At 45.3% G+C, this 27471-nt stretch overlaps 2 protein-coding genes across 9 annotated transcripts in view; both read left to right on the forward strand.

Annotated features, from left to right (window-relative positions):
* Window positions 1-19141, forward strand: part of spag17 (sperm associated antigen 17) — a 29210-nt gene extending 10069 nt beyond the window's left edge. For 3 of the 4 annotated variants that reach the window (XM_042317905.1, XM_042317907.1, XM_042317906.1), the window contains exons 14-35: window positions 2455-2640; window positions 4606-4745; window positions 4896-5050; window positions 5251-5444; window positions 5621-5691; window positions 6006-6230; window positions 6498-6612; window positions 6966-7184; window positions 7341-7528; window positions 7726-7837; window positions 8328-8494; window positions 8907-9048; window positions 10663-10880; window positions 11072-11219; window positions 14175-14329; window positions 14522-14719; window positions 15535-15683; window positions 15841-15971; window positions 16562-16695; window positions 16924-17105; window positions 17587-17700; window positions 19093-19141. In XM_042317905.1, the coding sequence (XP_042173839.1) occupies window positions 2455-2640; window positions 4606-4745; window positions 4896-5050; window positions 5251-5444; window positions 5621-5691; window positions 6006-6230; window positions 6498-6612; window positions 6966-7184; window positions 7341-7528; window positions 7726-7837; window positions 8328-8494; window positions 8907-9048; window positions 10663-10880; window positions 11072-11219; window positions 14175-14329; window positions 14522-14719; window positions 15535-15683; window positions 15841-15971; window positions 16562-16695; window positions 16924-17016 (3140 nt within the window). In that variant the 3' untranslated portion in view covers window positions 17017-17105; window positions 17587-17700; window positions 19093-19141. The remainder of the gene's footprint in view (window positions 1-2454; window positions 2641-4605; window positions 4746-4895; window positions 5051-5250; window positions 5445-5620; window positions 5692-6005; window positions 6231-6497; window positions 6613-6965; window positions 7185-7340; window positions 7529-7725; window positions 7838-8327; window positions 8495-8906; window positions 9049-10662; window positions 10881-11071; window positions 11220-14174; window positions 14330-14521; window positions 14720-15534; window positions 15684-15840; window positions 15972-16561; window positions 16696-16923; window positions 17106-17586; window positions 17701-19092) is intronic. The other variant, XM_042317908.1, reaches the window with a different exon arrangement.
* On the forward strand, window positions 18268-27212 carry LOC112240648 (sperm-associated antigen 17-like). 5 transcript variants are annotated; one of them, XM_042317912.1, is made up of 14 exons: window positions 18268-18775; window positions 18808-18951; window positions 19048-19141; window positions 19265-19349; window positions 20514-20567; window positions 20853-20955; window positions 21751-21844; window positions 21973-22065; window positions 23899-24059; window positions 25774-25955; window positions 26136-26196; window positions 26339-26486; window positions 26745-26894; window positions 27075-27212. In XM_042317912.1, the coding sequence occupies exons 5-14, from the start codon at window positions 20539-20541 to the stop codon at window positions 27110-27112; spliced, it is 1059 nt and encodes a 352-aa protein (XP_042173846.1). In that variant the 5' UTR covers window positions 18268-18775; window positions 18808-18951; window positions 19048-19141; window positions 19265-19349; window positions 20514-20538; the 3' UTR covers window positions 27113-27212. The 5 variants fall into 5 exon arrangements, with proteins under 5 accessions (XP_042173846.1, XP_042173847.1, XP_042173843.1 ...); XM_042317913.1 differs by having other exon boundaries at window positions 18808-19141; window positions 20514-20742; XM_042317909.1 differs by having other exon boundaries at window positions 18808-19141.
* Window positions 27213-27471: the final 259 nt, after the last annotated feature.

Below are 27471 nucleotides of genomic sequence, written 5' to 3' on the forward strand. Positions count from 1 at the left end.
TCAATTCAACGTCTATTCCACGATGTGTAAACAACGTTGATTCAACCAGTGTGTGCCCAGTGGGTCGCTGCTGCTACTGGCTGGTGGGATGAATACATTCTCCATGATGTTAGAGAGAGGAGACGGAGAGTTAAACTGGATAAATAGTCTGGGAGAGTCTGAGCTGTGGGCTACTTTATGAATGAGGAGAGGTTCCATCCTGTATTATCACTACCAATGTGGTGCTCTGTTAGATCAGCAGAGTGAAATGCTGAATTCCAGATAGACCCCTACCTCCTACTCTCTAGGCATTCCTGAAGATCTGAAGAATCTGATAGGGTTAAAAAATATATGGTAATTACTTCCCCTAGACTGAATCAAGTTTTCAACATATACCATATACCATATAGCTGTATACAGTTGAAGTCGGAAGTTTACATACACTTAGGTTGGAGTCATTAAAACTCGTTTTTCAACCACTCCACAAATTTATTGTTAACAAACTATAGTTTTGGCAAGTCAGTTAGGACATCTGCATTGTGCATGACACAAGTAATTTTCTCAACAATTGTTTAGAGACTGTATCCCAATTCCAGTGGGTCAGAGGTTTCAATACACTAAGTTGACTGTGCCTTTAAACAGCTTGGAACATTCTAGAAAATGATGTCATGGCTTTAGAAGCTTCTGATAGGCTAATTGACATCATTTGAGTCAATTGCAGCTGTACCTGTGTATGTATAAGGTCTATCTTCAAACTCAGTGCCTCTTTGCTTGACATCATGGGAAAATCAAAAGAAATCAGCCATGACCTCAGAAAAAAATAGTAGACCTCCACAAGTCTGGTTATTCCTTGGGAGCAATTTCCAAACGCGTAAAGGTACCACGTTCATCTGTACAAACAATAGTACACAAGTATAAACACCATGGGACCACGCAGCCTACTACAATTTGCAACTGCACATGGGGACAAAGATCGTACTTTTTGGAGAAATGTCCTCTGGTCTGATGAAACAACAATAGAACTGTTTGGCCATAATGACCATCGTTATGTTTGGAGGAAAAGGGGGGATGCTTGCAAGCCGAAGAACACCATCCCAAACGTGAAGCTAATGAATTACTTAAAAATCATACAATGTGATTTTATGGATTTTGTTTTAGATTCCGTCTCTCACAGTTGAAGTGTACCTATGATAAAAATTACAGTGCTATATTATTATTATTATTATTATTATATTATTATTATAAAAATTATGCTTTGTAAGTAGGAAGACCTGCAAAATCAGCAGTGTATCAAATACTTGTTCTCCCCACTGTACCTCTATACCTATCCATATAGCTCTATACCATATAGCTCTATCCATATAGCTTTATATCATATAGCTCTATACCTATCCATATAGCTCTATACCATATAGCTCTATACCTATCCATATAGCTCTATACCATATAGCTCTATACCTATCCATATAGCTCTATACCATATAGCTCTATACCTATCCATATAGCTTTATATCATATAGCTCTATACCTATCCATATAGCTCTATACCATATAGCTCTATACCTATCCATATAGCTCTATACCATATAGCTCTATACCATATCGCTCTACACCATATAGCTCTATACCATATCGCTCTACACCATATAGCTCTATACCTATCCATATAGCTCTATACCATATAGCTCTATACCTAATAGCTCTATACCATATCGCTCTACACCATATAGGTCTATACCATATCGCTCTACACCATACAGCTCTATACCTATCCATATAGCTCCATACCATATAGCTCTATACCTATCCATATAGCTCTATACCTATCCATATAGCTCTATACCAAATAGCTCTATACCATATAGCTCTATACCTATCCATATAGCTCTATACCATATAGCTCTATACCATATAGCTCTATACCTATCCATATAGCTCTATACCATATAGCTCTATACCTATCCATATAGCTCTATACCATATAGCTCTATACCATATAGCTCTATACCTATCCATATAGCTCTATACCATATAGCTCTATACCATATCGCTCTATACCATATAGCTCTATACCATATTGCTCTACATCATATAGCTCTATACCTATCCATATAGCTCTATACCTGTCAGACTGCATCAGATCTATTAAAGTGACTAAAGTGATGAGGGACTAGGGATGAGGGATTAGGGATGAGGGTGGAGGGATGAGGGAGGAGGGACTAGGGAGGAGGGATGAGGGAGGATGGACTAGGGAGGAGGGAGGAGGGATGAGGGAGGATGGACTAGGGGTTGGGATTCAGCATAAGTATGTGGTGTTCTGCAGTGGAGGCTGCTGAGGGGAGGACGGCTCATAATAATGGCTGGAACGAAGCAAATGGAATTCCACCTATTACCCTCCAGCCATTACCACGAGCCCATCCTCCCCAATGAAATTGCCAACAACCTCCTGTGTTGTTCTGATGGGTGTCTTTACAGAGTCTCTGAGCTGGCCGGAGGTGGAGAGAGTGGTCAGACAGTTTGTGTTTGAGAGCATGCCCCTGACCCAGCTGGAGGAGGGAGGCCTACTGACCTCTGCTGGTTCCCCTCAACCTACCTGCCTGCCCTGGGATGACCCGGTCTGCTTCGCCAAGAACTACCTCAGACACATCAACAAGACACAAGGTACAGACGTTCTATGAACTCTGACACTAGGGATGTTAACGCTTAACCGTTAATCGGTTTGCCGCCGAAAATACATAGACCGTCATGCTTATCGGTCTATATTGTAATTTGCATAATTTAGTGGAATTGAATTGCCACTTGTGTATTTTCATTAGTTGTCATGCATCTTATTTATCACAGGCGCACAGCATACAGAGACTAGTTTGAGGAGATGAATATCCTACCACCTGTCAGACAGCAGCTGAGTAGTTCCTCAAAAAGCCTGTAGGTTACTGAAGTGAAACCTGCTGTTGGAAGCCCACTCATTATGCCACAAATAACCATTCTAAATGCAACCGTGTGTTAAAAACTTAAAATGTACTGTGACACATATTGGTCTGAATCCAGACTAGTCTACTACCAGATGTGTTGGTCTGAATCCAGACTAGTCTACTACCAGGTCTGTTGGTCTGAATCCAGACTAGTCTACTACTAGATGTGTTGGTCTGAATCCAGACTAGTCTACTACCAGGTCTGTTGGTCTGAATCCAGACTAGTCTACTACTAGATGTGTTGGTCTGAATCCAGACTAGTCTACTACCAGATGTGTTGGTCTGAATCCAGACTAGTCTACTACTAGATGTGTTGGTCTGAATCCAGACTAGTCTACTACCATATGTGTTGGTCTGAATCCAGACTAGTCTACTACCATATGTGTTGGTCTGAATCCAGACTAGTCTACTACCATATGTGTTGGTCTGAATCCAGACTAGTCTACTACCATATGTGTTGGTCTGAATCCAGACTAGTCTACTACCATATGTGTTGGTCTGAATCCAGACTAGTCTACTACCTGAATCCAGATATGTGTTGGTCTGAATCCAGACTAGTCTACTACCATATGTGTTGGTCTGAATCCAGACTAGTCTACTACCATATGTGTTGGTCTGAATCCAGACTAGTCTACTACCATATGTGTTGGTCTGAATCCAGACTAGTCTACTACCATATGTGTTGGTCTGAATCCAGACTAGTCTACTACCATATGTGTTGGTCTGAATCCAGACTAGTCTACTACCATATGTGTTGGTCTGAATCCAGACTAGTCTACTACCATATGTGTTGGTCTGAATCCAGACTAGTCTACTACCATATGTGTTGGTCTGAATCCAGACTAGGTCTGTTGGTGAATCCAGACTAGTCTACTACTAGATGTGTTGGTCTGATTCCAGACTAGTCTACTACCATATGTGTTGGTCTGAATCCAGACTAGTCTACTACCATATGTGTTGGTCTGAATCCAGACTAGTCTACTACCATATGTGTTGGTCTGAATCCAGACTAGTCTACTACCATATGTGTTGGTCTGAATCCAGACTAGTCTACTACCATATGTGTTGGTCTGAATCCAGACTAGTCTACTACTAGATGTGTTGGTCTGAATCCAGACTAGTCTACTACCATATGTGTTGGTCTGAATCCAGACTAGTCTACTACCATCCAGACTAGTCTACTACCATATGTGTTGGTCTGAATCCAGACTAGTCTACTACCAGATGTGTTGGTCTGAATCCAGACTAGTCTACTACCATATGTGTTGGTCTGAATCCAGACTAGTCTACTACCAGGTCTGTTGGTCTGAATCCAGACTAGTCTACTACCATATGTGTTGGTCTGAATCCAGACTAGTCTACTACTAGATGTGTTGGTCTGAATCCAGACTAGTCTACTACCATATGTGTTGGTCTGAATCCAGACTAGTCTACTACCATATGTGTTGGTCTGAATCCAGACTAGTCTACTACTAGATGTGTTGGTCTGAATCCAGACTAGTCTACTACCAGGTCTGTTGGTCTGATAGCAATAGAGTTGTCAAAACAGCACCAACAGATCTGCACCCGGCTGTTGTTGATGATCTGATATATCTCATTGTTCCTCTCTTTGTATCTTTGACATAGCAACTAATAAAACAGGTTTCCTCTACAGGTAAAGCGTTCCACCACCAGGATGAATCAGAGGAGAGTTTGTCTGATGTAGTAGATGTTACTGAGATCCAGAGAATCCGGATGCGATCGCTCAGTGACTGGCACTATACTGAGCACCACAACGCCAATGTCTTTCCCCAGGTCAACATCAATCAATACTCACATTTATTGTAGCTGTTTGCCTTCTGATTTCTGGCTCCTTTTTGTGACCTTTTGTGATCCTCAGGGAACACAGAGAGTCGGAAAACAACCACAGCATGTTCTAGTGACCCCCTTGTTGTCTTGCTGTAGATTCTCCAGTCTGCCTCTCAGTCCTACCGCTGCATGGACACCTTCTGTGGTAGTCTGGACAACACCCTGTTCATCGTCTGTCACAATCCCATGAGCCCTCAACGCCAGTGCAAGGAATTATGGGACATGGCCCTCCACACCAACGTTGGGTTCAGGTACAGTTTAAAAAAAAAATCAACATCAGCAATCAGTTGTTTAACAGTTGGATATATATTTTCTTCAACCCCATTTTGTTGATTTTTTTTTTTTGTGTTACAAAACGATATAAGCACAGAGTACATTAGACTCTGGGTCCTGTTTAGGATTGTATTTATTAAAATACGACCACTTTCCACCGTTCCCTCTCTGTCGTCAGGAAGTACCTTGAGCATGTGGCCAACTCTATATCTGACTGGACCGAGGAGGAGGAGGTGAAGTGGCTAGCTCTGCAGGCCAAGAGAGAGGCAGAGAAACTGAGAGGGCCCACCCCGCCTGACTCCTCAGAGAAAGGCAGGACAGAGTCGGCTAAGGGCACCAAGAAGGGCACTGTCTCAACAAAACACACTGCAGGTAAGGAAGCCAAAATATCAGTCAAAACAGGCTGAAATCCATTGGTATAACATACATACTCATTAACTTGGATCCATGAATTACGATAGATGAAAAACATCACTAAAAGTAGTACTAGTAGCTACAGTGCTACAGTCCCCCTGTGATGTAAACGTTGTGTCCCTGTGTACCTGAAGCCTCCCCAGCCAAGTCTCCTGTCCCAGAGGAAGGTCCTCCAGACCAGTACATCAGAGAAGACTCGCTCAAAGTAACGGACTCTGTCTTGCTGTCTTCCACCCCGTTTTATAGTGATTCATGTATTCAGTATCTTTAATACAGTCTGATGATACAGTATCTTTAATACAGTCTGATGATACAGTATCTTTAATACAGTCTGATGATACAGTATCTTTAATACAGTCTGATGATACAGTATCTTTAATACAGTCTGATGATACAGTATCTTTAATACAGTCTGATGATACAGTATCTTTAATACAGTCTGATGATACAGTATCTTTAATACAGTCTGATGATTCTAACTGTGCTGCTGATGTTCTATACCAACTCATCTCTGTCCAGGCGTGGAAGATAGAGCAGGACAGACAGAAGGAGGAGGAACAGGTGAAGAAAGCTAAGAAAGATAAAGGAGGGAAGGGGGCGGAGCGCGCCGACTCGTCCAAGGAGAACAAGAAAACAACCCCCTCGACCACGAAGAAGAGCAGGGAGGACGTGACCCCTGACCTGGCTGTGGGGACCCCTGGAGAACAGAGAGCAAAGCTGCAGTCGCCCACCGACGTCTTCACTGTGAGTCTATAAACACCCTTTAAAGGCACAATATGGCATTCCAGCTTCGTAATGACATCATTCTGTGGTTGGTAACTGGTTTTCTGGTTGAGGAGATATGGGGATATAGTCCCAGCAGATACTAGATAGATCATGTTTTACTGTGCTGTTATGGCATGGTGCCTTATCTGCTGCAACAATATCAACAGAATGAGGACCTTTTTAAAAATGTTAAATACTGTGTGTGTGTGTGTGTGTGTGTGTGTGTGCGCGTGTGTGTGTGTGAAGGGATTCACTGGTTACAGCATGGAGGGGCAGCTGATCCAGGTCTCAGGCCAGGTCCACTCCTTATACCCCTCTGACGGAGGCCACATCCAGGTGGAGACCATCCACTTTGTCCAGGGTGAACACACACACACACACACCACTATTACCATACACACTTTCGCTCTCTTATATTCACACGTTGATTCTCTAAGGCTGCGTTTACACAGGCAGCCCAATTCTGATATTTTTTTCCCCCACTAATTGGTCTTTTGACCAATCAGATGAGCTCTGAAAAAGATCTGATGTGAAAAGATCTGATGTGATTGGTCAAAAGACCAATTAGTGTAAAAAAAAGAATTCAGAATTGGGATCTGATGTGAAAAGATTTGATGTGATTGGTCAAAAGACCAATTAGTGTAAAAAAAATAATTCTGAATTGGGCTGCCTGTGTAAACATAGCCATAGCCATAGCCGATGTTCTGTTTCCAGGGGCGACGCTCATCAAGGTGTGTGTGATGAAGGACAAGCATCATTTGTACAGCCACATCACCCAGCCAAACAGACACCAGGAGGAGAGCCCAAAGGACGCGGTCCCCATGGAGACACAGAGTCCCACCAATAAGAGTGTTTGGCTGGGCTCCTTCTCAGCCGTGCTGGACAGCGGCATCCACCTCTCCTACAGTCACTACGGCCCCACAGGGGAGCAGGGTGAACACCTTACACTGATGCTGTCTGTTTCTCTGTCATTAAACCACTTGCTGTACTGTTCCTGTTATGGGGACGTAGTCTGGTCCCTATGTTGTGTGTGGTGATGTCTAGCTTTAAGGTGACTACGGTAACAGTCTGTTGTTGACGTGTCTGTAGGTGAGATGGAGGCAGGTCAGGACTCTGATCTAGACATGCCCACAGACTCCAGTCTCTCTCCCGTCCCTTCGACCCTCCTCTCCTCCTCATTGTCCCGGGAGAAACTCAACTCCTCCCACAGCGCCAAGGGGGTGCAGCCGTCCAAAGAGACCAACAAGTCTTCAACACACAGAGAGGAAGAGGAGCAGGTGGATCCATACTATCGACCGTCACCAACAGAAACATTTAGTTTCCATAGCGTCTGTTCAGTTGTAGTGTTTTGTTGTTGATAACGTTGTAATACTGATATCAATGGTATAACGTTATGCTCTCGTCATCTATGTTCTTCCTGTTGACGTACCTGTGTTATTCCCTTCATGTGTCTGGCTGTGTCGTCCCCTGCCAGACCAGACAGTGTGTGGGTCAGGCTGCGTTATCTGGCAGCGCTCCGTTCCAGAGACTAAACCTCTCCACCCCCAGTGGTCTGCTGCTGCAGTTCCTCAGGGAGGATACAGACGGTCAGTGTGTGTGTGTCCAGACAGTGTGTGTGTGTGTCCAGACAGTGTGTGTGTGTATCCAGATAGTATGTGTGTGTGTCCAGACAGTGTGTGTGTGTGTCCAGACAGTGTTTGTGTGTATCCAGATAGTATGTGTGTGTGTCCAGACAGTGTGTGTGTGTGTCCAGACAGTGTGTGTGTGTATCCAGATAGTATGTGTGTGTGTCCAGACAGTGTGTGTGTGTGTCCAGACAGTGTGTGTGTGTGTAACTGTAGTTTTGGTTACTCTAGGCAGTACTCCAGAGGGTGTTTGTGTGTGTAACTGTAGTCTTGGTTACTGTAGGCAGTACTCCAGAGGGTCAGTGTGTGTGTGTGTAACTGTAGTTATGGTTACTGTAGGCAGTACTCCAGAGGGTCAGTGTGTGTGTGTGTAACTGTAGTTTTGGTTACTGTAGGCAGTACTCCAGAGGGTCAGTGTGTGTGTGTATAACTGTAGTTTTGGTTACTGTAGGCAGTACTCCAGAGGGTCAGTGTGTGTTGGTGAGACAGACTTTCCCCCTACACTGCAGTGACAGTAGGGAGCCTCACCACACAGACCCATCGTTACACAGTGAGTTGTCTAGGGTCATCACTGGTCAGGGCACCGTGGTCAAGTACATGAGAGACGGATCAACACAGGTACTGGCAAACACAACACACACACACATACACACACACACATTAAGCTCCTCCCTCCTGGCAAACACAATACACACACACACACACACATTAAGCTCCTCCCTCCCCACTTTATATAATGTTTACATACCCTACATTACTCATCTCATATGTATATACTGTACTCTATACCATCTACTGCATCTTGCCTATGCCGTTCGGCCATCGCTCATCCATATATTTATATGTACATATTCTTATTCATTCTTTACACTTGTGTGTATAAGGTAGTTGTTGTGAAATTGTTAGATTACTTGTTAGATATTACTGCACGGTCGGAACTAGAAGCACAAGCATTTCACTACACTCGCATTAACATCTTAATCTTAACATATGTGACAAATAAGATTTGATTAGATTTGTCCCTGTGTAGGTGCTGTTTGCAGACGGTTCAGTCAGTAGCAGTACAGACTCAGGACCCATCGTCTCCTCTCCTCCTGAACCCCCTGCGAAGGAGGAAGAGGTAGTGAAGGAGACTCCGATACCAGAGAGAAAAGACAGCAAGGACAAGAAGGGTAATCACATCTCTAACAAATCATATGGACCGTGATTTAGATCCGTAGGTCTTTTATACCGAACCAGTCAAAACCTACTCCTTCCAAGGGTTTTTCTTTATTTTTACTTTTTTTCTACATTGTAGAATAATAGTGAAGACATCACAACTATGAAATAATACATATGGAATCATGTAGTAACCAAAAAAGTGTGAAACAAATCAAAATATATTTTCTATTTAAGATTCTTCTAAGTAGCCACCCTTTGCCTTGATGACAGCTTTGCACACTCTTGGCATTCTCTCAACCAGCTTCATGAGCTTCAATGCATTTCAATTGACAGGTGTGCATTGTTGAAAGTTCATTTGTGGAATTTCTTTCCTTAATGCATTTGAGCCAATCAGTTGTGCAAGGTAGGGGTAGGGGTGGTATACAGAAGAGCCCTATTTGGTGAAAGACCATGTCCATATTATGGAAAGAACAGCTAAAATAAGCAAAGAGAAACGACAGTCCATCATTACTTTAAGACGTGGAGGTCTGTCAATATGGAACATTTCAATAACTTTGAAAGGTTCTTCAAGTACAGTCGCAAAAACCATCAAGCACTTTGATGAAACTGGCTCTCATGAGGATCACCACAGGAAAGGAAGACCCAGAGTTACTTCTGCTGTAGGATAAGTTCATTAGAGTTACCAGCCACTACTAAAGGACACCAATAAGAAGAAGAGACTTGCTTGGGCCAAGAAACACAAGCAAGGGACATTAGACCAGTGGAAATCTGTCCTTTGGTCAGATGAGTCCAAATTTGAGATTTTTGGTTCCAACTGCTGTGTCTTTGTGAGACGCAGAGTAGGTGAACGGATTATCTCAGCATGTGTGGTTCCCACCGTGAAGCATGGAGGAGGAGGTGTGATGGTGTGGGGATGCTTTGCTGGTGACACTGTCTGTGATTTATTTAGAATTCAAGGCACACTTAACCAGCATGGTCACCACAGCATTCTGCAGTGATATGCAATCCCATCTGGTTTGCACTTAGTGGGACTATCTTTAGTTTTTCAAAAGGACCATGACCCAAAACACACCTCCAGGCTGTGTAAGGTCTATTAGACCAAGGAGAGTGATGCAGTGCTGCATCAGATGACCTGGCCTCCACAATCACCTGACCACAAACCATTTCAGGTGGTTTGGGATGAGTTGGACTGCAGAGTGAAGGAAAAGTAGCCAACAAGTGCTCAGCGCATGTGGGAACTCCTTCAAGACTCTTGGAAAATAATTCCTCATGAAGCTGGTTGAGAGAATGCCAAGAGTGTGCAAAGCTGTCATCAAGGCAAAGGGTGGCACTTTGAAGAATCTAAAATATGAAATGTATTTTTATTTGTTTAACACTTTTTTTTGGTAATGATATTTTGTAGTTTTGATGTCTTCACTATTTTTCTACAATAGTAAAAAATAAACAAAACCCTGGGAAAAGTAGGTGTGTCCAAACTTTAGACTGGTACTGTATATTTGATTTGTCTTCCTATTAGACTTTTACTGTGTCAGTCTGAAATCTATTGGCTTCACAACCTTTAATGTTGTTGAGTATCGGTGCTTGAGAAAGACAAAGGGGAGATGAGGGGTTGTGTGTCTGGGCAGGTAAACTGGGTTCCAAGCAGAGCCTGGGGGCTGACCAGAGTCAGAGTGACCCAGAGCCCAGGGAGGAGCAGAGGTCATCAGACAACACCCAGGGCAGACAGGGGGTCTGTTGGGTCACCACCAGCCCCTCTGGACACAGAGTAGCCACCATGGGGGACCAGACCACAGACCCTGGCCCGGTCCTGGCCTTCAGAGCCACAGACCCTGTCAGCCAAACTGTGAGCATACGAACCAGCAACATGGTTTGCTAACATCGTGGTTGATAATAACACATGTTAGTTTTCTAACATTTCATTTCTCACAAGTCCAAAATGGTTGGTTAGCTGATACTCTGAAGGTGTCAACATTTTGACTTCCAACACATGTGATATGTAAAAGTAGCTCTTCTGCCTTGTCTCTGTGTGAGCAGGTTGTTATCACCCGGGAGGACAAGGTGATGTCTGTGCTGGACAGAGACGGGACGGTGATCATCGACCATGCAGACGGAACCAGGATCACTACCCTGTACCAGGAGAGAGAGGCTCTCAGTGGGTGGTCCCAGGAACACATTAACACAGGTTAAAGGCTATTATACTAACTGCTAAATGGTCTGATAAAGGTTAAAGGCTATACTACTAACTACTACCTGGTCTGATACAGGTTAAAGGCTATACTACTAACTACTACCTGGTCTGATACAGGTTAAAGGCTATACTACTAACTACTACCTGGTCTGCTATTATATACAGGTTACAGGTTAAAGGCTAACTACTATGGTCTGATACAGGTTAAAGGCTATACTACTAACTACTACCTGGTCTGATACAGGTTAAAGGCTATACTACTAACTACTACCTGGTCTGATACAGGTTAAAGGCTAACTGCTACCTACTAACAGGTTGCTACTACTACCTGGTCTGATACAGGTTAAAGGCTATACTACTAACTACTACCTGGTCTGATACTACTAACTACTACCTGGTCTGATACAGGTTAAAGGCTATACTACTAACTACTACCTGGTCTGATACAGGTTAAAGGCTATACCTGGTCTACAGGTTAAAGGCTATACTAACTACTACCTGGTCTGATACCTGGTCTGATACAGGTTAAAGGCTATACTACTAACTGCTAGATGGTCTGATACAGGTTAAAGGCTATACTACTAACTACTACCTGGTCTGATACAGGTTAAAGGCTATACTACTAACTACTACCTGGTCTGATACAGGTTAAAGGCTATACTACTAACTACTACCTGGTCTGACACAGGTTAAAGGCTATACTACTACCTGGTCTGATACAGGTTAAAGGCTATACTACTACCTGGTCTGATACAGGTTTAAGGCTATACTACTACCTGGTCTGACACAGGTTAAAGGCTATACTACTACCTGGTCTGATACAGGTTAAAGGCTATACTACTAACTACTACCTGGTCTGATACAGGTTAAAGGCTATACTACTAACTACTACCTGGTCTAGGTTAAAGGCTATACTACTAACTACTACCTGGTCTGATACAGGTTAAAGGCTATACTACTACCTGGTCTTACACAGGTTAAAGGCTATACTACTACCTGGTCTGATACAGGTTAAAGGCTATACTACTAACTACTACCTGGTCTGGTACAGGTTAAAGGCTATACTACTAACTACTACCTGGTCTGATACAGGTTAAAGGCTATACTACTGTGGTCTGATACAGGTTAAAGGCTATACTACTACCTGGTCTGGTACAGGTTAAAGGCTATACTACTAACTACTACCTGGTCTGATACAGGTTAAAGGCTATACTACTAACTACTACCTGGTCTGATACAGGTTAAAGGCTATACTACTAACTACTACCTGGTCTGATACAGGTTAAAGGCTATACTACTAACTACTACCTGGTCTGATACAGGTTAAAGGCTATACTACTAACTACTACCTGGTCTGATACAGGTTAAAGGCTATACTACTAACTACTACCTGGTCTGATACAGGTTAAAGGCTATACTACTAACTACTACCTGGTCTGATACAGGTTAAAGGCTATACTACTAACTACTACCTGGTCTGATACAGGTTAAAGGCTATACTACTAACTACTACCTGGTCTGATACAGGTTAAAGGCTATACTACTAACTACTACCTGGTCTGATACAGGTTAAAGGCTATACTACTAACTACTACCTGGTCTGATACAGGTTAAAGGCTATACTACTAACTACTACCTGGTCTGATACAGGTTAAAGGCTATACTACTAACTACTACCTGGTCTGATACAGGTTAAAGGCTATACTACTAACTACTACCTGGTCTGATACAGGTTAAAGGCTATACTACTAACTACTACCTGGTCTGATACAGGTTAAAGGCTATACTACTAACTACTACCTGGTCTGATACAGGTTAAAGGCTATACTACTACCTGGTCTGATACAGGTTAAAGGCTATACTACTACCTGGTCTGATACAGGTTAAAGGCTATACTACTACCTGGTCTGACACAGGTTAAAGGCTATACTACTACCTGGTCTGATACAGGTTAAAGGCTATACTACTAACTACTACCTGGTCTGATACAGGTTAAAGGCTATACTACTACCTGGTCTGATACAGGTTAAAGGCTATACTACTAACTACTACCTGGTCTGATACAGGTTAAAGGCTATACTACTACCTGGTCTGATACAGGTTAAAGGTTATACTACTAACTACTACCTGGTCTGATACAGGTTAAAGGCTATACTACTAACTACTACCTGGTCTGATACAGGTTAAAGGCTATACTACTAACTACTACCTGGTCTGATACAGGTTAAAGGCTATACTACTAACTACTACCTGGTCTGATACAGGTTAAAGGCTATACTACTAACTACTACCTGGTCTGATACAGGTTAAAGGCTATACTACTAACTACTACCTGGTCTGATACAGGTTAAAGGCTATACTACTAACTACTACCTGGTCTGATACAGGTTAAAGGCTATACTACTAACTACTACCTGGTCTGATACAGGTTAAAGGCTATACTACTAACTACTACCTGGTCTGATACAGGTTAAAGGCTATACTACTAACTACTACCTGGTCTGATACAGGTTAAAGGCTATACTACTAACTACTACCTGGTCTGATACAGGTTAAAGGCTATACTACTAACTACTACCTGGTCTGATACAGGTTAAAGGCTATACTACTACCTGGTCTGATACAGGTTAAAGGCTATACTACTAACTACTACCTGGTCTGATACAGGTTAAAGGCTATACTACTAACTACTACCTGGTCTGATACAGGTTAAAGGCTATACTACTAACTACTACCTGGTCTGATACAGGTTAAAGGCTATACTACTAACTACTACCTGGTCTGGTACAGGTTAAAGGCTATACTACTACCTGGTCTGATACAGGTTAAAGGCTATACTACTAACTTGTCTAATACATTAGTAGTGTGTATTATGTGTTACCAGGACAGAGACAACAGTGTGTAGGAAGTATAGTTCAAGGTGTGATATTGTCTACGTTGTGTTACCAGGGGAGAGGTCCAGCAGTGTGTGTAGGAAGGAGAAGGTGGTGATGGTGGAGCGGCTGGGGTTTGCCACGGTAACCATGTTCGGCGAGGGCAGGTCCTGCAACGTGGTCTTTGGAGACGGGAGCGTCGTCACCGCCACATGCGACGGAGCGTACCAAGTAAGAGAAACCGGGGGTGAATGTTAATAGTCCTTCCTCCATTCCTCCCGTTGTCTTCCCACATCCTCCTCATAACGTGGAGAGCATCGGACGAGAAGATCCACGCTTCCTTTCATGAGTCTAGCAAATGACTGTGTTCTGAGGTTCTATATTCATTCTGGGTGACTCTCCGTGTCCCCGTGTGCCCTCTAGGTGTACCCGTCCAGTGTAGGTCTGCTGTTCATCAACCAGGACGGTAGTTGTGTGTACACATCAGACCCTGAACACTGCCAAACCCTGAGTCTGGCCAGCTGGAGTCCCAGAGAGCAGCCAGGCAGCTACAGGATGAACCACACCTCCACCTCAGACACACTGTGTGAGGTCACAGACCACCACGGGAACCTCTTCCAGGTGGGTCGGCTCTGAACACGTCCCGTATGACACCCCTGTTCCCTTCTTATAGTCTGGTCCCAGATCTGTTTGTGTTGTCTTGCCATTTGGCTTGACGATGACCATAGGAGTTGGCAAGACAGCACAAACAGATCTGGGACCAGGGCATAAGGCGCTGACCATAACTTGAGCACTATATAAGGAATAGGGTGATATTCCAGACAGTTTGTTTTCCCATCAGGCCAGGTGTTCAGAGGATTATCGTACGATACACTGACCTCTGCAAGCCCTGGGAATTTTCATTTTGTAAACTTGTTTGACAAAGTGAATTAGGAAACATCACTGTAGGATTCCTAGGGCATGTGTAGGGCATGTGTAGGGCATGTGTAGGGCATGTGTAGGGCATGTGCAGGGCATGTGTAGGGCATGTGCAGGGCATGTGCAGGGCATGTGTAGGGCATGTGTAGGGCATGTGTAGGGCATGTGTAGGGCATGTGTAGGGCATGTGTAGGGCATGTGCAGGGCATGTGCAGGGCATGTGCAGGGCATGTGTGTAGGGCATGTGTAGGGCATGTGTAGGGCATGTGTAGGGCATGTGTAGGGCATGTGCAGGGCATGTGCAGGGCATGTGCAGGGCATGTGTAGGGCATGTGTAGGGCATGTGTAGGGCATGTGCAGGGCATGTGCAGGGCATGTGCAGGGCATGTGTAGGGCATGTGTAGGGCATGTGTAGGGCATGTGTAGGGCATGTGCAGGGCATGTGTAGGGCATGTGTAGGGCATGTGTAGAGCATGGTGGAGTTATAGTGACAGTGTATCAAATGGTGCTGTGTGGAGGTGATGAAGGATGGCCAGGCATCAGTGGAGATCTCTAGCCCTCTGGACAGCAGAGTGGAGGAGGAGGAGGAAGAGGAAGAGGAGGGAGGGCTGCCAGAAGAGAGAGAGCTGGCCAAGCATCCTATTGGACGTAAAGTCCACATTCCCAGGTAGGCTTTAGTAACTCTGCTCCTCATCTGTACAGTGTAACTCCTTTTTCATTCCAATGTCCCCCAGTTATGGAACCTTTTAACCCTTGTAGTGTTCAAGCTGGGCTGAAGCATGATGGGTAGTCTCTCATTCTCTATATCCATAATAAACACCCAGGTTGTTCATGGCCCATGAGGACGGTTCAGGCACAGAGCTGCTGTACTCTCAGACAGTAGAGGAACGTTTGTATGAGGACTACTCTGACCCTGCTGTCGCCCTGCTTAAAGAACCCCTCCCAGACCTACAGGGTAGGATTCTGTTCATTACTCTACCTCCATTGTTTCCTCCCGGTCTACCCATAGACACGTCTGTGGTCTCCTCCCAGACCTACAGGGTAGGATTCTGTTCATTACTCTACCTCCATAGACCTGTGTTTCATCCTGGTCTACCCATAGACACGTCTGTGGTCTCCTCCCAGACCTACAGGGTAGGATTCTGTTCATTACTCTACCTCCATTGTTTCCTCCCGGTCTACCCATAGACACGTCTGTGGTCTCCTCCAGACCTACAGGGTAGGATTCTGTTCATCGGTCTACCCATAGACACGTCTGTGGTCTCCCTCCAGACCTACAGGGTAGAATTCTGTTCATTACTCTACCTCCATTGTTTCCTCCCGGTCTACCCATAGACATGTCTGTGGTCTCCCTCCAGACCTACAGGGTAGAATTCTGTTCATTACTCTACCTCCATTGTTTCCTCCTGGTCTACCCATAGACACGTCTGTGGTCTCCTCCCAGACCTACAGGGTAGGATTCTGTTCATTACTCTACCTCCATAGACCTGTGTTTCATCCTGGTCTACCCATAGACACGTCTGTGGTCTCCTCCCTGTCCTGCAGGTGTGCTGGGTATAGCGGTGCTGAGACCCTCTCGTCAGGACGTGTGGTCCAGATGGGTCATCCAGAAACAGAACAAGGACATCATCCCCACCAACCTCAAGTCCCGTCGCTGGGACAACTTCCCCTCAGTAGAGGTAGACTGAGAAAATCAAAGAGAAAATGCAGTTGAAATAGACGCATAATGTATTAGCAAATCATGCTAGTTTTCACGTGTACTTGAATTTAAGGTAATTTTATACATGGTCAAAACACACTTTAGTCATAGGGGTTGATGATACCTTAAAATTTAAATAAATAAATAAATCTACTTTATCCCCTAAAAACATATTCTTTAAACATCTACTGTAAAACCCCCCCCCCAGAGGAAGACTCCAGGTCCTCTGTTCGGGACCACTCTGGGCCGGGGTCTGACCCTGAGAGAGAAGCCTGTTTCTGAGGCCTGCAGGCCCTGCTGAGCTGTCCTGATACACTGGAGGTCCGACAGCTGCTCCAGTACCAGCCAGTCAGCAGACAGCTCCGCAGGACTCTGGAGACTCGCCTCAAGGTACAGCTCTGCAGCTCATCTCACTGTCCTGTGTGTATTCTACAAGGCAGTCTCCATTACAGCAGCCTTAACCCAGTGTACAAGCAGTGCCTTACTCAAGAGCACATCGGCAGTTTTTTGTCACCTTGTCAGCTCATAGATTCGAACCAGAGACCTTTCAGTAACTGACCCAATGCACTAACTGCTAGGCTACCTTAATATAGATGTTCCATCATAACATGCATGTGTTTGGTATGGGGTGTAATCTGTGTGTCAACATGTGGTCCTCCTCCTGTACCTGGTCCTCCTCCTGTACCTGGTCCTCCTCCTGTACCTGGTCCTCCTCCTCCTGTACCTGGTCCTCCTCCTGTACCTGGTTCTCCTCCTGTACCTGGTCCTCCTCCTGTACCTGGTCCTCCTCCTCCTGTACCTGGTCCTCTTCCTCCTGTACCTGGTCCTCCTCCTCCTGTACCTGGTCCTCCTCCTGTACCTGGTATTGTAGGAGTACATGGAGCAGGTTGTCCAGAGAGAGAACCTGACAGAGAAGATGCAGCTGAATGACCCTCGTACTGAGGAGGAGAAGATCCACGCTGCTGACCTGCTCAAACTGGTCCTGGTCAGTCAGTACACACACACACACACACACACACGTACACGTACTGAGGAGGAGAAGATCCACGCTGCTGACCTGCTCAAACTGGTCCTGGTCAGTCAGTACACACACACACACATACTGAGAACAGAACATACACACTGCTGACCTACTCACATACATACATACATACATACATACATACATACATACATACTGAGGAGGAGAAGATCCACGCTGCTGACCTGCTCAAATACATACTCCGGTACATAGTACACACAAACTACAAACATACTACAGGTGCATACATACTCAGGACTGAGGAGAGTCAGGTGCACACTACTGACCTGATCAAATATGTCCAAATTACTCGGTGCTGTAGTATTCTGTTACTCAGGTGCTGTAGTGTTCTGTTACTCAGGTGCTGTAGTATTCTGTTACTCAGGTGCTGTAGTGTTCTGTTACTCAGGTGCTGTAGTGTTCTGTTACTCAGGTGCTGTAGTGTTCTGTTACTCAGGTGCTGTAGTGTTCTGTTACTCAGTGTTCTCAGGTGCTACTCTCAGGTGCTGTAGTGTTCTGTTATTCTGTTACTCAGGTGCTGTAGTGTTCTGTTACTCAGGTGCTGTAGTATTCTGTTACTCAGGTGCTGTAGTGTTCTGTTACTCAGGTGCTGTAGTGTTCTGTTACTCAGGTGCTGTAGTATTCTGTTACTCAGGTGCTGTAGTATTCTGTTACTCAGGTGCTGTAGTGTTCTGTTACTCAGGTGCTGTAGTGTTCTGTTACTCAGGTGCTGTAGTGTTCTGTTACTCGGGTGCTGTAGTGTTCTGTTACTCAGGTGCTGTAGTGTTCTGTTACTCGGGTGCTGTAGTGTTCTGTTACTCGGGTGCTGTAGTGTTCTGTTACTCGGGTGCTGTAGTGTTCTGTTACTCAGGTGCTGTAGTGTTCTGTTACTCAGGTGCTGTAGTGTTCTGTTACTCAGGTGCTGTAGTGTTCTGTTACTCAGGTGCTGTAGTGTTCTGTTACTCAGGTGCTGTAGTGTTCTGTTACTCAGGTGCTGTAGTGTTCTGTTACTCAGGTGCTGTAGTGTTCTGTTACTCAGGTGCTGTAGTGTTCTGTTGTTCTGTTACTCAGGTGCTGTAGTGTTCTGTTACTCAGGTGCTGTAGTGTTCTGTTACTCAGGTGCTGTAGTGTTCTGTTACTCAGGTGCTGTAGTGTTCTGTTACTCAGGTGCTGTAGTGTTCTGTTACTCAGGTGCTGTAGTGTTCTGTTACTCAGGTGCTGTAGTGTTCTGTTACTCAGGTGCTGTAGTGTTCTGTTACTCAGGTGCTGTAGTGTTCTGTTACTCGGGTGCTGTAGTGTTCTGTTACTCAGGTGCTGTAGTATTGTGTGACACCATGTGTATTTTTTCCTCCTCAGTCACTTCCAGAGTCAGAGCACCCCACTATAGAGAACAGAATCTGCCCCGGTGAGTCTTTCATTTTGGCACTTTTATGGTGCTTGGAGATTATTTCCTAGCTGTAGCAATGAATTGGATAAGGGAAAGGAATGGTGAGTTGAATAGGGAGTGTTTGTGTTTGTTCCACCTCAGTGGATGCAGCCACCCTGTACATCCAGGCAGTGAAGACTCCAGCCCTGCAGACTGAGGCCTCGCTCTCAGAGAAACACACAGACAGGTGGGTCAGAACTAGCCTGGTCCTAGATCAGTATCATAACTAGCCTGGTCCTAGATCAGTATCATAACTAGCCTGGTCCTAGATCAGTATCATAACTAGCCTGGTCCTAGATCAGTATCATAACTAGCCTGGTCCTAGATCAGTATCATCACTAGCCTGGTCCTAGATCAGTATCATAATTAGCCTGGTCCTAGATCAGTATCATAACTAGCCTGGTCCTAGATCAGTATCATAACTAGCCTGGTCCTAGATCAGTATCATAACTAGCCTGGTCCTAGATCAGTATCATAACTAGCCTGGTCCTAGATCAGTATCATAACTAGCCTGGTCCTAGATCAGTATCATAACTAGCCTGGTCCTAGATCAGTATCATAACTAGCCTGGTCCTAGATCAGTATCATAACTAGCCTGGTCCTAGATCAGTATCATAACTAGCCTGGTCTTAGATCAGTATCATAACTAGCCTTGTCCTAGATCAGTATAACTAGCCTGGTCTTAGATCAGTATCATAACTAACCAGACCTTAGATCAGTATCATAACTAACCTGGTCCTAGATCAGTATCATAACTAGCCTGGTCTTAGATCAGTATCATAACTAGATCTGTATCATAACTAGCCTGGTCTTAGATCAGTATCATAACTAGCCTGGTCCTAGATCAGTATCATAACTAGCCTGGTCCTAGATCAGTATCATAACTAGCCTGGTCCTAGATCAGTATCATAACTAGCCTGGTCCTAGATCAGTATCATAACTAACCTGGTCCTAGATCAGTATCATAACTAACCTGGTCCTAGATCAGTATCATAACTAGCCTGGTCCTAGATCAGTATCATAACTAGATCTGTATCATAACTAGCCTGGTCTTATCAGTATCATAACTAGCCTGGTCCTAGATCAGTATCATAACTAGCCTGGTCCTAGATCAGTATCATAACTAGATCTGTATCATAACTAGATCAGTATCATAACTAACCTGGTCTTAGATCAGTATCATAACTAACCAGACCTTAGATCTGTAGGACATCTTTCTCGTGCGTCTCTGATTAGTAGCTATCTTATTTTCCCTGTACTCATGGGTTTAGTTAAACTATGAACATAAATATCTACGGCTTTGAACCTTTTCCATTATCTTCTCATCATATTACAATCTCCTGTTTTACAGCTTCAGCGAAGAGGCGAAGGACACTATGTGGAAGAGCAGGATAGAGCAACACAGGTAACTATGTGGAAGACCAGGATAGAGCAACACAGGTAACTATGTGGAAGACCAGGATAGAGCAACACAGGTAACTATGTGGAAGACCAGGATAGAGCAACACAGGTAACTATGTGGAAGACCAGGATAGAGCAACACAGGTAACTATGTGGAAGAGCAGGATAGAGCAACACAGGTAACTAACTAACTGCTCTCTATTATAGAGTTGACATAGTGGACATTCACATCTTTTCCCAGGAATATTTAAGCTATTAATGAGTGTTTTAATGTTGCTGTACTGTTCAGACAGGAGCTGGACCAGGAGAAGATTTACAGAGAGGCTCTAAGGAACAGAATCATTCCTCCTTATTTCCGCTCAGAGAAAGGGGCAGGTTTCGAGTACTCGGAGGTGACAGCTTTCTCATTAATGGATTGTAATTCAGCACAGCTACGTAATGCCTGTTAACAGTTCCATTGGATTCATTAATACACGTCCATTGTCCCACAGCCCAGCCAGTCAATTTATAAACTTCATCTCAACTGGAAAAAAGCGTCTAGACAATATTTCCCAATGCTACTAGCCTAGCGTTTGGTTTGGTACAGAGGTGGTTAATATAAGACAATATTTCCCAATGCTACTAGCCTAGCGTTTGGTTTGGTACAGAGGTGGTTAATATAAGACAATATTTCCCAATGCTACTAGCCTAGCGTTTGGTTTGGTACAGAGGTGGTTAATATTAGACAATATTTCCCAATGCTACTAGCCTAGCGTTTGGTTTGGTACAGAGGTGGTTAATATAAGACAATATTTCCCAATGCTACTAGCCTAGCGTTTGGTTTGGTACAGAGGTGGTTAATATAAGACAATATTTCCCAATGCTACTAGCCTAGCGTTTGGTTTGGTACAGAGGTGGTTAATATTAGACAATATTTCCCAATGCTACTAGCCTAGCGTTTGGTTTGGTACAGAGGTGGTTAATATAAGACAATATTTCCCAATGCTACTAGCCTAGCGTTTGGTTTGGTACAGAGGTGGTTAATATAAGACAATATTTCCCAATGCTACTAGCCTAGCGTTTGGTTTGGTACAGAGATTAATATTAGCTTCACTGTGTGCCTCTCCAACCTGTGCAACATATTGCAGATTGTATTCAGCTCAGCTACTGTAACGTATATAAAACAACTATCTGGGTTTTCCCATCAGGTCCCTGATATGAGATCTCTGTCTCAGGACCTTCCTCCATTCCCCAACACTCCCAACTCCCAGAACTACCTCAGAGATGCCCCTCGGGAGACAGGTTAAAGCTAGGCTACATTTAAAACAATACTAATGATATATTGATGATACAGTATTGTGTTATTTTATCCTTCATTAAGAAAGTGACCCTGTTTTGCATGTTATTTGTTCTTGTGTGTGTTCTTGAAGCAGCCCAGCGACCTTTGAACCCCACGCCCTCTCACGCAGCAGGAAGTGATGCGCTGCCTAGGAGACCCACCAACCCCACCCCTCAAACTGCAGGTCTGCTCAGTACACGACTTAGACTTGGGTTAGTGTTAGGGTAAGAGTGGCGACAGCTGGTCTTACTGGGGTTCGAGTCATAGACTTGGGTTAGTGTTAGGGTAAGAGTGGTGACAGCTGGTCTTACTGGGGTTCGAGTCATAGACTTGGGTTAGTGTTAGGGTAAGAGTGGCGACAGCTGGTCTTACTGGGGTTCGAGTCTTAGACTTGGGTTAGTGTTAGGGTAAGAGTGGCGACAGCTGGTCTTACTGGGGTTCGAGTCACTGGGGTTAGACTTGGGTTAGTGTTAGGGTAAGAGTGGCGACAGCTGGTCTTACTGGGGTTCGAGTCATAGACTTGGGTTAGTGTTAGGGTAAGAGTGGTGACAGCTGGTCTTACTGGGGTTGAGTCATAGACTTGGGTTAGTGTTAGGGTAAGAGTGGCGACAGCTGGTCTTACTGGGGTTCGAGTCATAGACTTGGGTTAGTGTTAGGGTAAGAGTGGTGACAGCTGGCTGGTCTTACTGGGGTGTTAGGGTAAGAGTGGCGACAGCTGGTCTTACTGGGGTCATAGACTTGGGTTAGTGTTAGGGTAAAGAGCTGGTGGCGAGTCAGCTGGTCTTACTGGGGTTCGAGTCATAGACTTGGGTTAGTGTTAGGGTAAGAGTGGCGACAGCTGGTCTTACTGGGGTTCGAGTCATAGACTTGGGTTAGTGTTAGGGTAAGAGTGGTGACAGCTGGTCTTACTGGGGTTCGAGTCATAGACTTGGGTTAGTGTTAGGGTAAGAGTGGCGACAGCTGGTCTTACTGGGGTTCGAGTCATAGACTTGGGTTAGTGTTAGGGTAAGAGTGGTGACAGCTGGTCTTACTGGGGTTCGAGTCATAGACTTGGGTTAGTGTTAGGGTAAGAGTGGCGACAGCTGGTCTTACTGGGGAGTCATAGACTTGTGTTAGGGTAAGAGTGGACGACAGCTGGTCTTACTGGGGTTCGAGTCATAGACTTGGGTTAGTGTTAGGGTAAGAGTGGCGACAGCTGGTCTTACTGGGGTTCGAGTCATAGACTTGTGTTAGGGTAAGAGTGGCGACAGCTGGTCTTACTGGGGTTCGAGTCATAGACTTGGGTTAGTGTTAGGGTAAGAGTGGCGACAGCTGGTCTTACTGGGGTTCGAGTCATAGACTTGGGTTAGTGTTAGGGTAAGAGTGGCGACAGCTGGTCTTACTGGGGTTCGAGTCATAACGAAAAAGACATTACAGACAAATGACTTTACAATTTACATCAATTTAAAAACCTTAATGTGTGTGTGTGTGTGTGTGTGTGTGTGTGTGTGTGTGTGTGTGTGTGTGTGTGTGTGTGTGTGTGTGTGTGTGTGTGTGTGTGTGTGTGTGTGTGTGTGTGTGTGCGCGTCTATCAGTTACACATACATGTCAGTACATAAACACAACAAGTATGTATGGTACTGCAGCGTTGTGCCATGAGGTATTGCTTTATTAGTTTTTCTGGATCTGTGGACTTTGAAAAGACCCCTGGTGGCATGTCTGGTAGGCAGGGTTCGCACAAGGTGCTTGAATTTGGCACTCTGAAATTCAAGTGCTGGAATACCTTGAAAATCAGACATTTACTGAAGTTGGTAGTTGAAAAGTTGTCCCACCTAGCCATCGTAAGATGAATGCACTAACTGTAAGTGGCTCTGGAGAAGAGCGTCTGCTGAATGACTAACCGACAAAGAGAATTCTATTTGGTCAAACACCATTTTCCCAACAGTTTGCAGACACCTACTGTATATAAATCAGTCATCATGGTCTTGTATCTGTTACTGTGTTACTGATATCTAGATCTGTGTGTGTTCTCCTGTAGGGGACAGCTCTCATGGTGTCTCTACAGTGAAGCAGCAGCATGGTGGTGGTATTGGGCCTGGCAGTACCCAGGTGGACGTGGCAGGGAACCCACGGAGACACAGAGTCAAGCTGCCAGCCTCCATCCTCAGCTCCAAACCCTTCAGCGTGCCCAACCAGCAGGTAACACACACACACACACACACACACACACACTGTGACGTACATACATATACACACACACACACGCACACTGTGACGTACATACACACACACACACGGGTGCACACACTAGTGTTCCTCACCCACCCAGTGAGAGGTGCATATGTCGATTGAGGAAATGTTTGTGACTGTAGGTGTGAATGTTGTGAATTGGTGGGCTGGGGGACATATGGGGAGTGTGTGACTGTAGGTGTGAATGTTGTGAATTGGTGGGCTGGGGGACATATGGGGAGTGTGTGACTGTAGGTGTGAATGTTGTGAATTGGTGGAGTGGGGGACATATGGGGAGTGTGTGACTGTAGGTGTGAATGTTGTGAATTGGTGGGTGTGGGCTGGGGGACATATGGGGAGTGTGTGACTGTAGGTGTGAATGTTGTGAATTGATGGGCTGGGGGACATATGGGGAGTGTGTGACTGTAGGTGTGAATGTTGTGAATTGGTGGGCTGGGGGACATATGGGGAGTGTGTGACTGTAGGTGTGAATGTTGTGAATTGGTGGTAGTGTGGGCTGGGGGACATATGGGGAGTGTGTGACTGTAGGTGTGAATGTTGTGAATTGGTGGTAGTGTGGGCTGGGGGCATGTGGGGGGACTGTAGGTGTGTGTGACTGTGGGGAGGTGTGAATGTTGTGAATTGATGGGCTGGGGGACATGTGGGGAGTGTGTGACTGTAGGTGTGAATGTTGTGGGCTGGGGGACATATGGGGAGTGTGTGACTGTAGGTGTGAATGTTGTGAGTTGATGGGCTGGGGGACATATGGGAAGTGTGGGCTGGGGGACATATGGGAAGTGTGGGCTGGGGGACATATGGGGAGTGTGGGCTGGGGGACATATGGGGAGTGTGGACATATGGGGAGCTGTAGGGGAATGTTGGGAATTGGTGGGCTGGGGGACATATGGGGAGTGTGTGACTGTAGGTGTGAATGTTGTGAGTTGATGGGCTGGGGGACATATGGGAAGTGTGGGCTGGGGGACATATGGGGAGTGTGGGCTGGGGGACATATGGGGAGTGTGGGCTGGGGGACATATGGGGTGACTGTAGGTGTGAATGTTGTGAGTGATGGGCTGGGGGACATATGGGAAGTGTGGACTGGGGGACATATGGGGAGTGTGGGCTGGGGGACATATGGGGAGTGTGGGCTGGGGGACATATGGGAAGTGTGGCTGGGGGACATATGGGGAGTGTGTGACTGTAGGTGTGAATGGGGAGACATATGGGAAGTGTGGGCTGGGGGACATATGGGGAGTGTGGGCTGGGGGACATATGGGGAGTGTGGGCTGGGGCCTAGATATAATCTGTATCATGGAAGATCTGAGCTCTAGCGCCATTTGAAATGTAAAGGGCAAAATGTTCCCACATTCACGGGAAACGCTGCATATGTCGCCTCAATCGGAAATGACCTTTCAGATTTCAGTGGCGCTATAACGTGGATCTTTCACAATATGGATTTAATGTAGCCCCGGGTCATCTAGACGCCACAAGACGGTGTTATCCTGCTGAGCTAAAGCCTAGGCTGTAGCCCAGGGAGCTAACACGAGTCTTCTGGTCCAAGGTTTATACACTGAACCACGTCAGTTAACACTAATGTATCTGTCCTGCCAGTTCAATAAGTCGCAGCTTACTGAGCTAGAGCCCAGGCATTACCACGGGGACCTAACACGAGTCTGCCTCTCAGTTCCTGTGTGTAGAGGAGCCGGTGAGGAGGAAGGTGAAGACTGTGTCTGTGACGGGGGGGCAGCAGCTCGCCCCACGGGGGTTTGAGCTCCTCCCAGCAGAGGTCCAGTTTGGGACCCTAAAGGAGGGCTGCAGCTACAGTGTCCTCGTGCTCATGAAGAACGTGGGCTTCCACACCTGCAGGTCAGACCAGACACATAGATATACATCCATGAACAATTAGTATGGCTGTTTGTGGACATGTCTGTCACAGATGGTGGTGCAGTGAAAATGACAAGGTTTAAGGTCTTGGTCGTCAGGGTGTGTTCTCCTCTGTCTATGTTCTGGTAAGTTCAGCGACTGTTCTGTGTTGTTGTACTTTAGGTTCAGTGTGAAACAGCCGTCCCCTGGTACTGGAATCAGAGTCATCTACACCCCTGGACCTGTGAGTTCTACTGAGCAGAGTGATAGTTACCGTAGTCACACAAACGGAACATTTCCCATTGTTTTCTTTGAGGATGTTTTAGATCCATACATCTCACTTCACTTCCTGATATGACTAAATTGACCCCTGACCTTTGTTGCAGGTGGCTGCTGGGATGAAGACTGAGCTTCAGGTGGAGCTGCATGCCATGACTATAGGTCTGGAGGAGTCTGCAGAGGGAGAGGTCTACATCTCACACCACATCCACATCAAGACTGAGACTGAGATCTTCTACCTGCCCGTCTTAGCTAATATCTTTCTCAAATGGCTTTTAGTCACACTTTATTTGGATAGTCCCCTACGGATAACAATATTTACTATAGAGTTGGTAGCCTCAGTGATGTTTTCATTGTGCAGTGAGAGATCTTACACTAGTGTGCAGGTATGGTTATAGAATAGCTCAAGTGAGGACATGATTGTTTTTTACAGAGTTAATGGCGAAGGTCAAAGTTTCTCTCAGTGAAAGCAGCGATGGTCTCTGTTGTCCCCTCCTTAACGAGTGGTCTCACCCATCCTCCCCGAGCGTCTGTATGACACCAGGACCAAGGATCATACCAACGGGCTCCAGACAGGGGTATCCAAGGTCCGCCTCATCTCCTCCACCCCCTCAGTCAGACGTGGAGTGGTCCTCCCTCGCAGACCTCTTCTCTCCACCACCGGTTAGTGATTTACAGTATCTGAACACTGGAACTAATCACGCTCTAGAATGCCCTTCAAGCCAATCAGAGACGAGTATTCAACAATGCCATGGTATCAGAACATGAAGTAATGTCTAACGGATGCTTAATGTTTCACATTCACTCCCCACTGAAACGTGATCTTTTCGTTCCCACTTCCAGGTGAAATTGAATCAGACGGATTGAGACGACTTATCTAAAACAACTTTCACCGTGCTTTGGGGTTTTAGTCACATATTGCCGTTGTTAGATGGCTGTTATATAGAATACAGCTTAGGAATAAAGAACAGTGATATAACACATTCCTTGTTTTTCCTGTGAGTGAGGTGGTGTGTGACGGTCTGTGAGTGAGGTGGTGTGTGTGTGTGACGGTCTGTGAGTGAGGTGGTGTGTGACGGTCTGTGAGTGAGGTGGAGTGTGTGTGTGATGGTTTGTGAGTGAGGTGGTGTGTGTGTGTGAGTGAGGTGGCGTGTGTGTGTGACTGTCTGTGAGTGAGGTGTGTGTGTGTGTGTGTGTGTGACAGTCTGTGAGTGAGGTGGTGTGTGTGACGGTCTGTGAG

This window comes from Oncorhynchus tshawytscha, unplaced genomic scaffold (assembly GCF_018296145.1).
Source record: "Oncorhynchus tshawytscha isolate Ot180627B unplaced genomic scaffold, Otsh_v2.0 Un_scaffold_2906_pilon_pilon, whole genome shotgun sequence".
Lineage (NCBI taxonomy): Eukaryota > Metazoa > Chordata > Actinopteri > Salmoniformes > Salmonidae > Oncorhynchus > Oncorhynchus tshawytscha.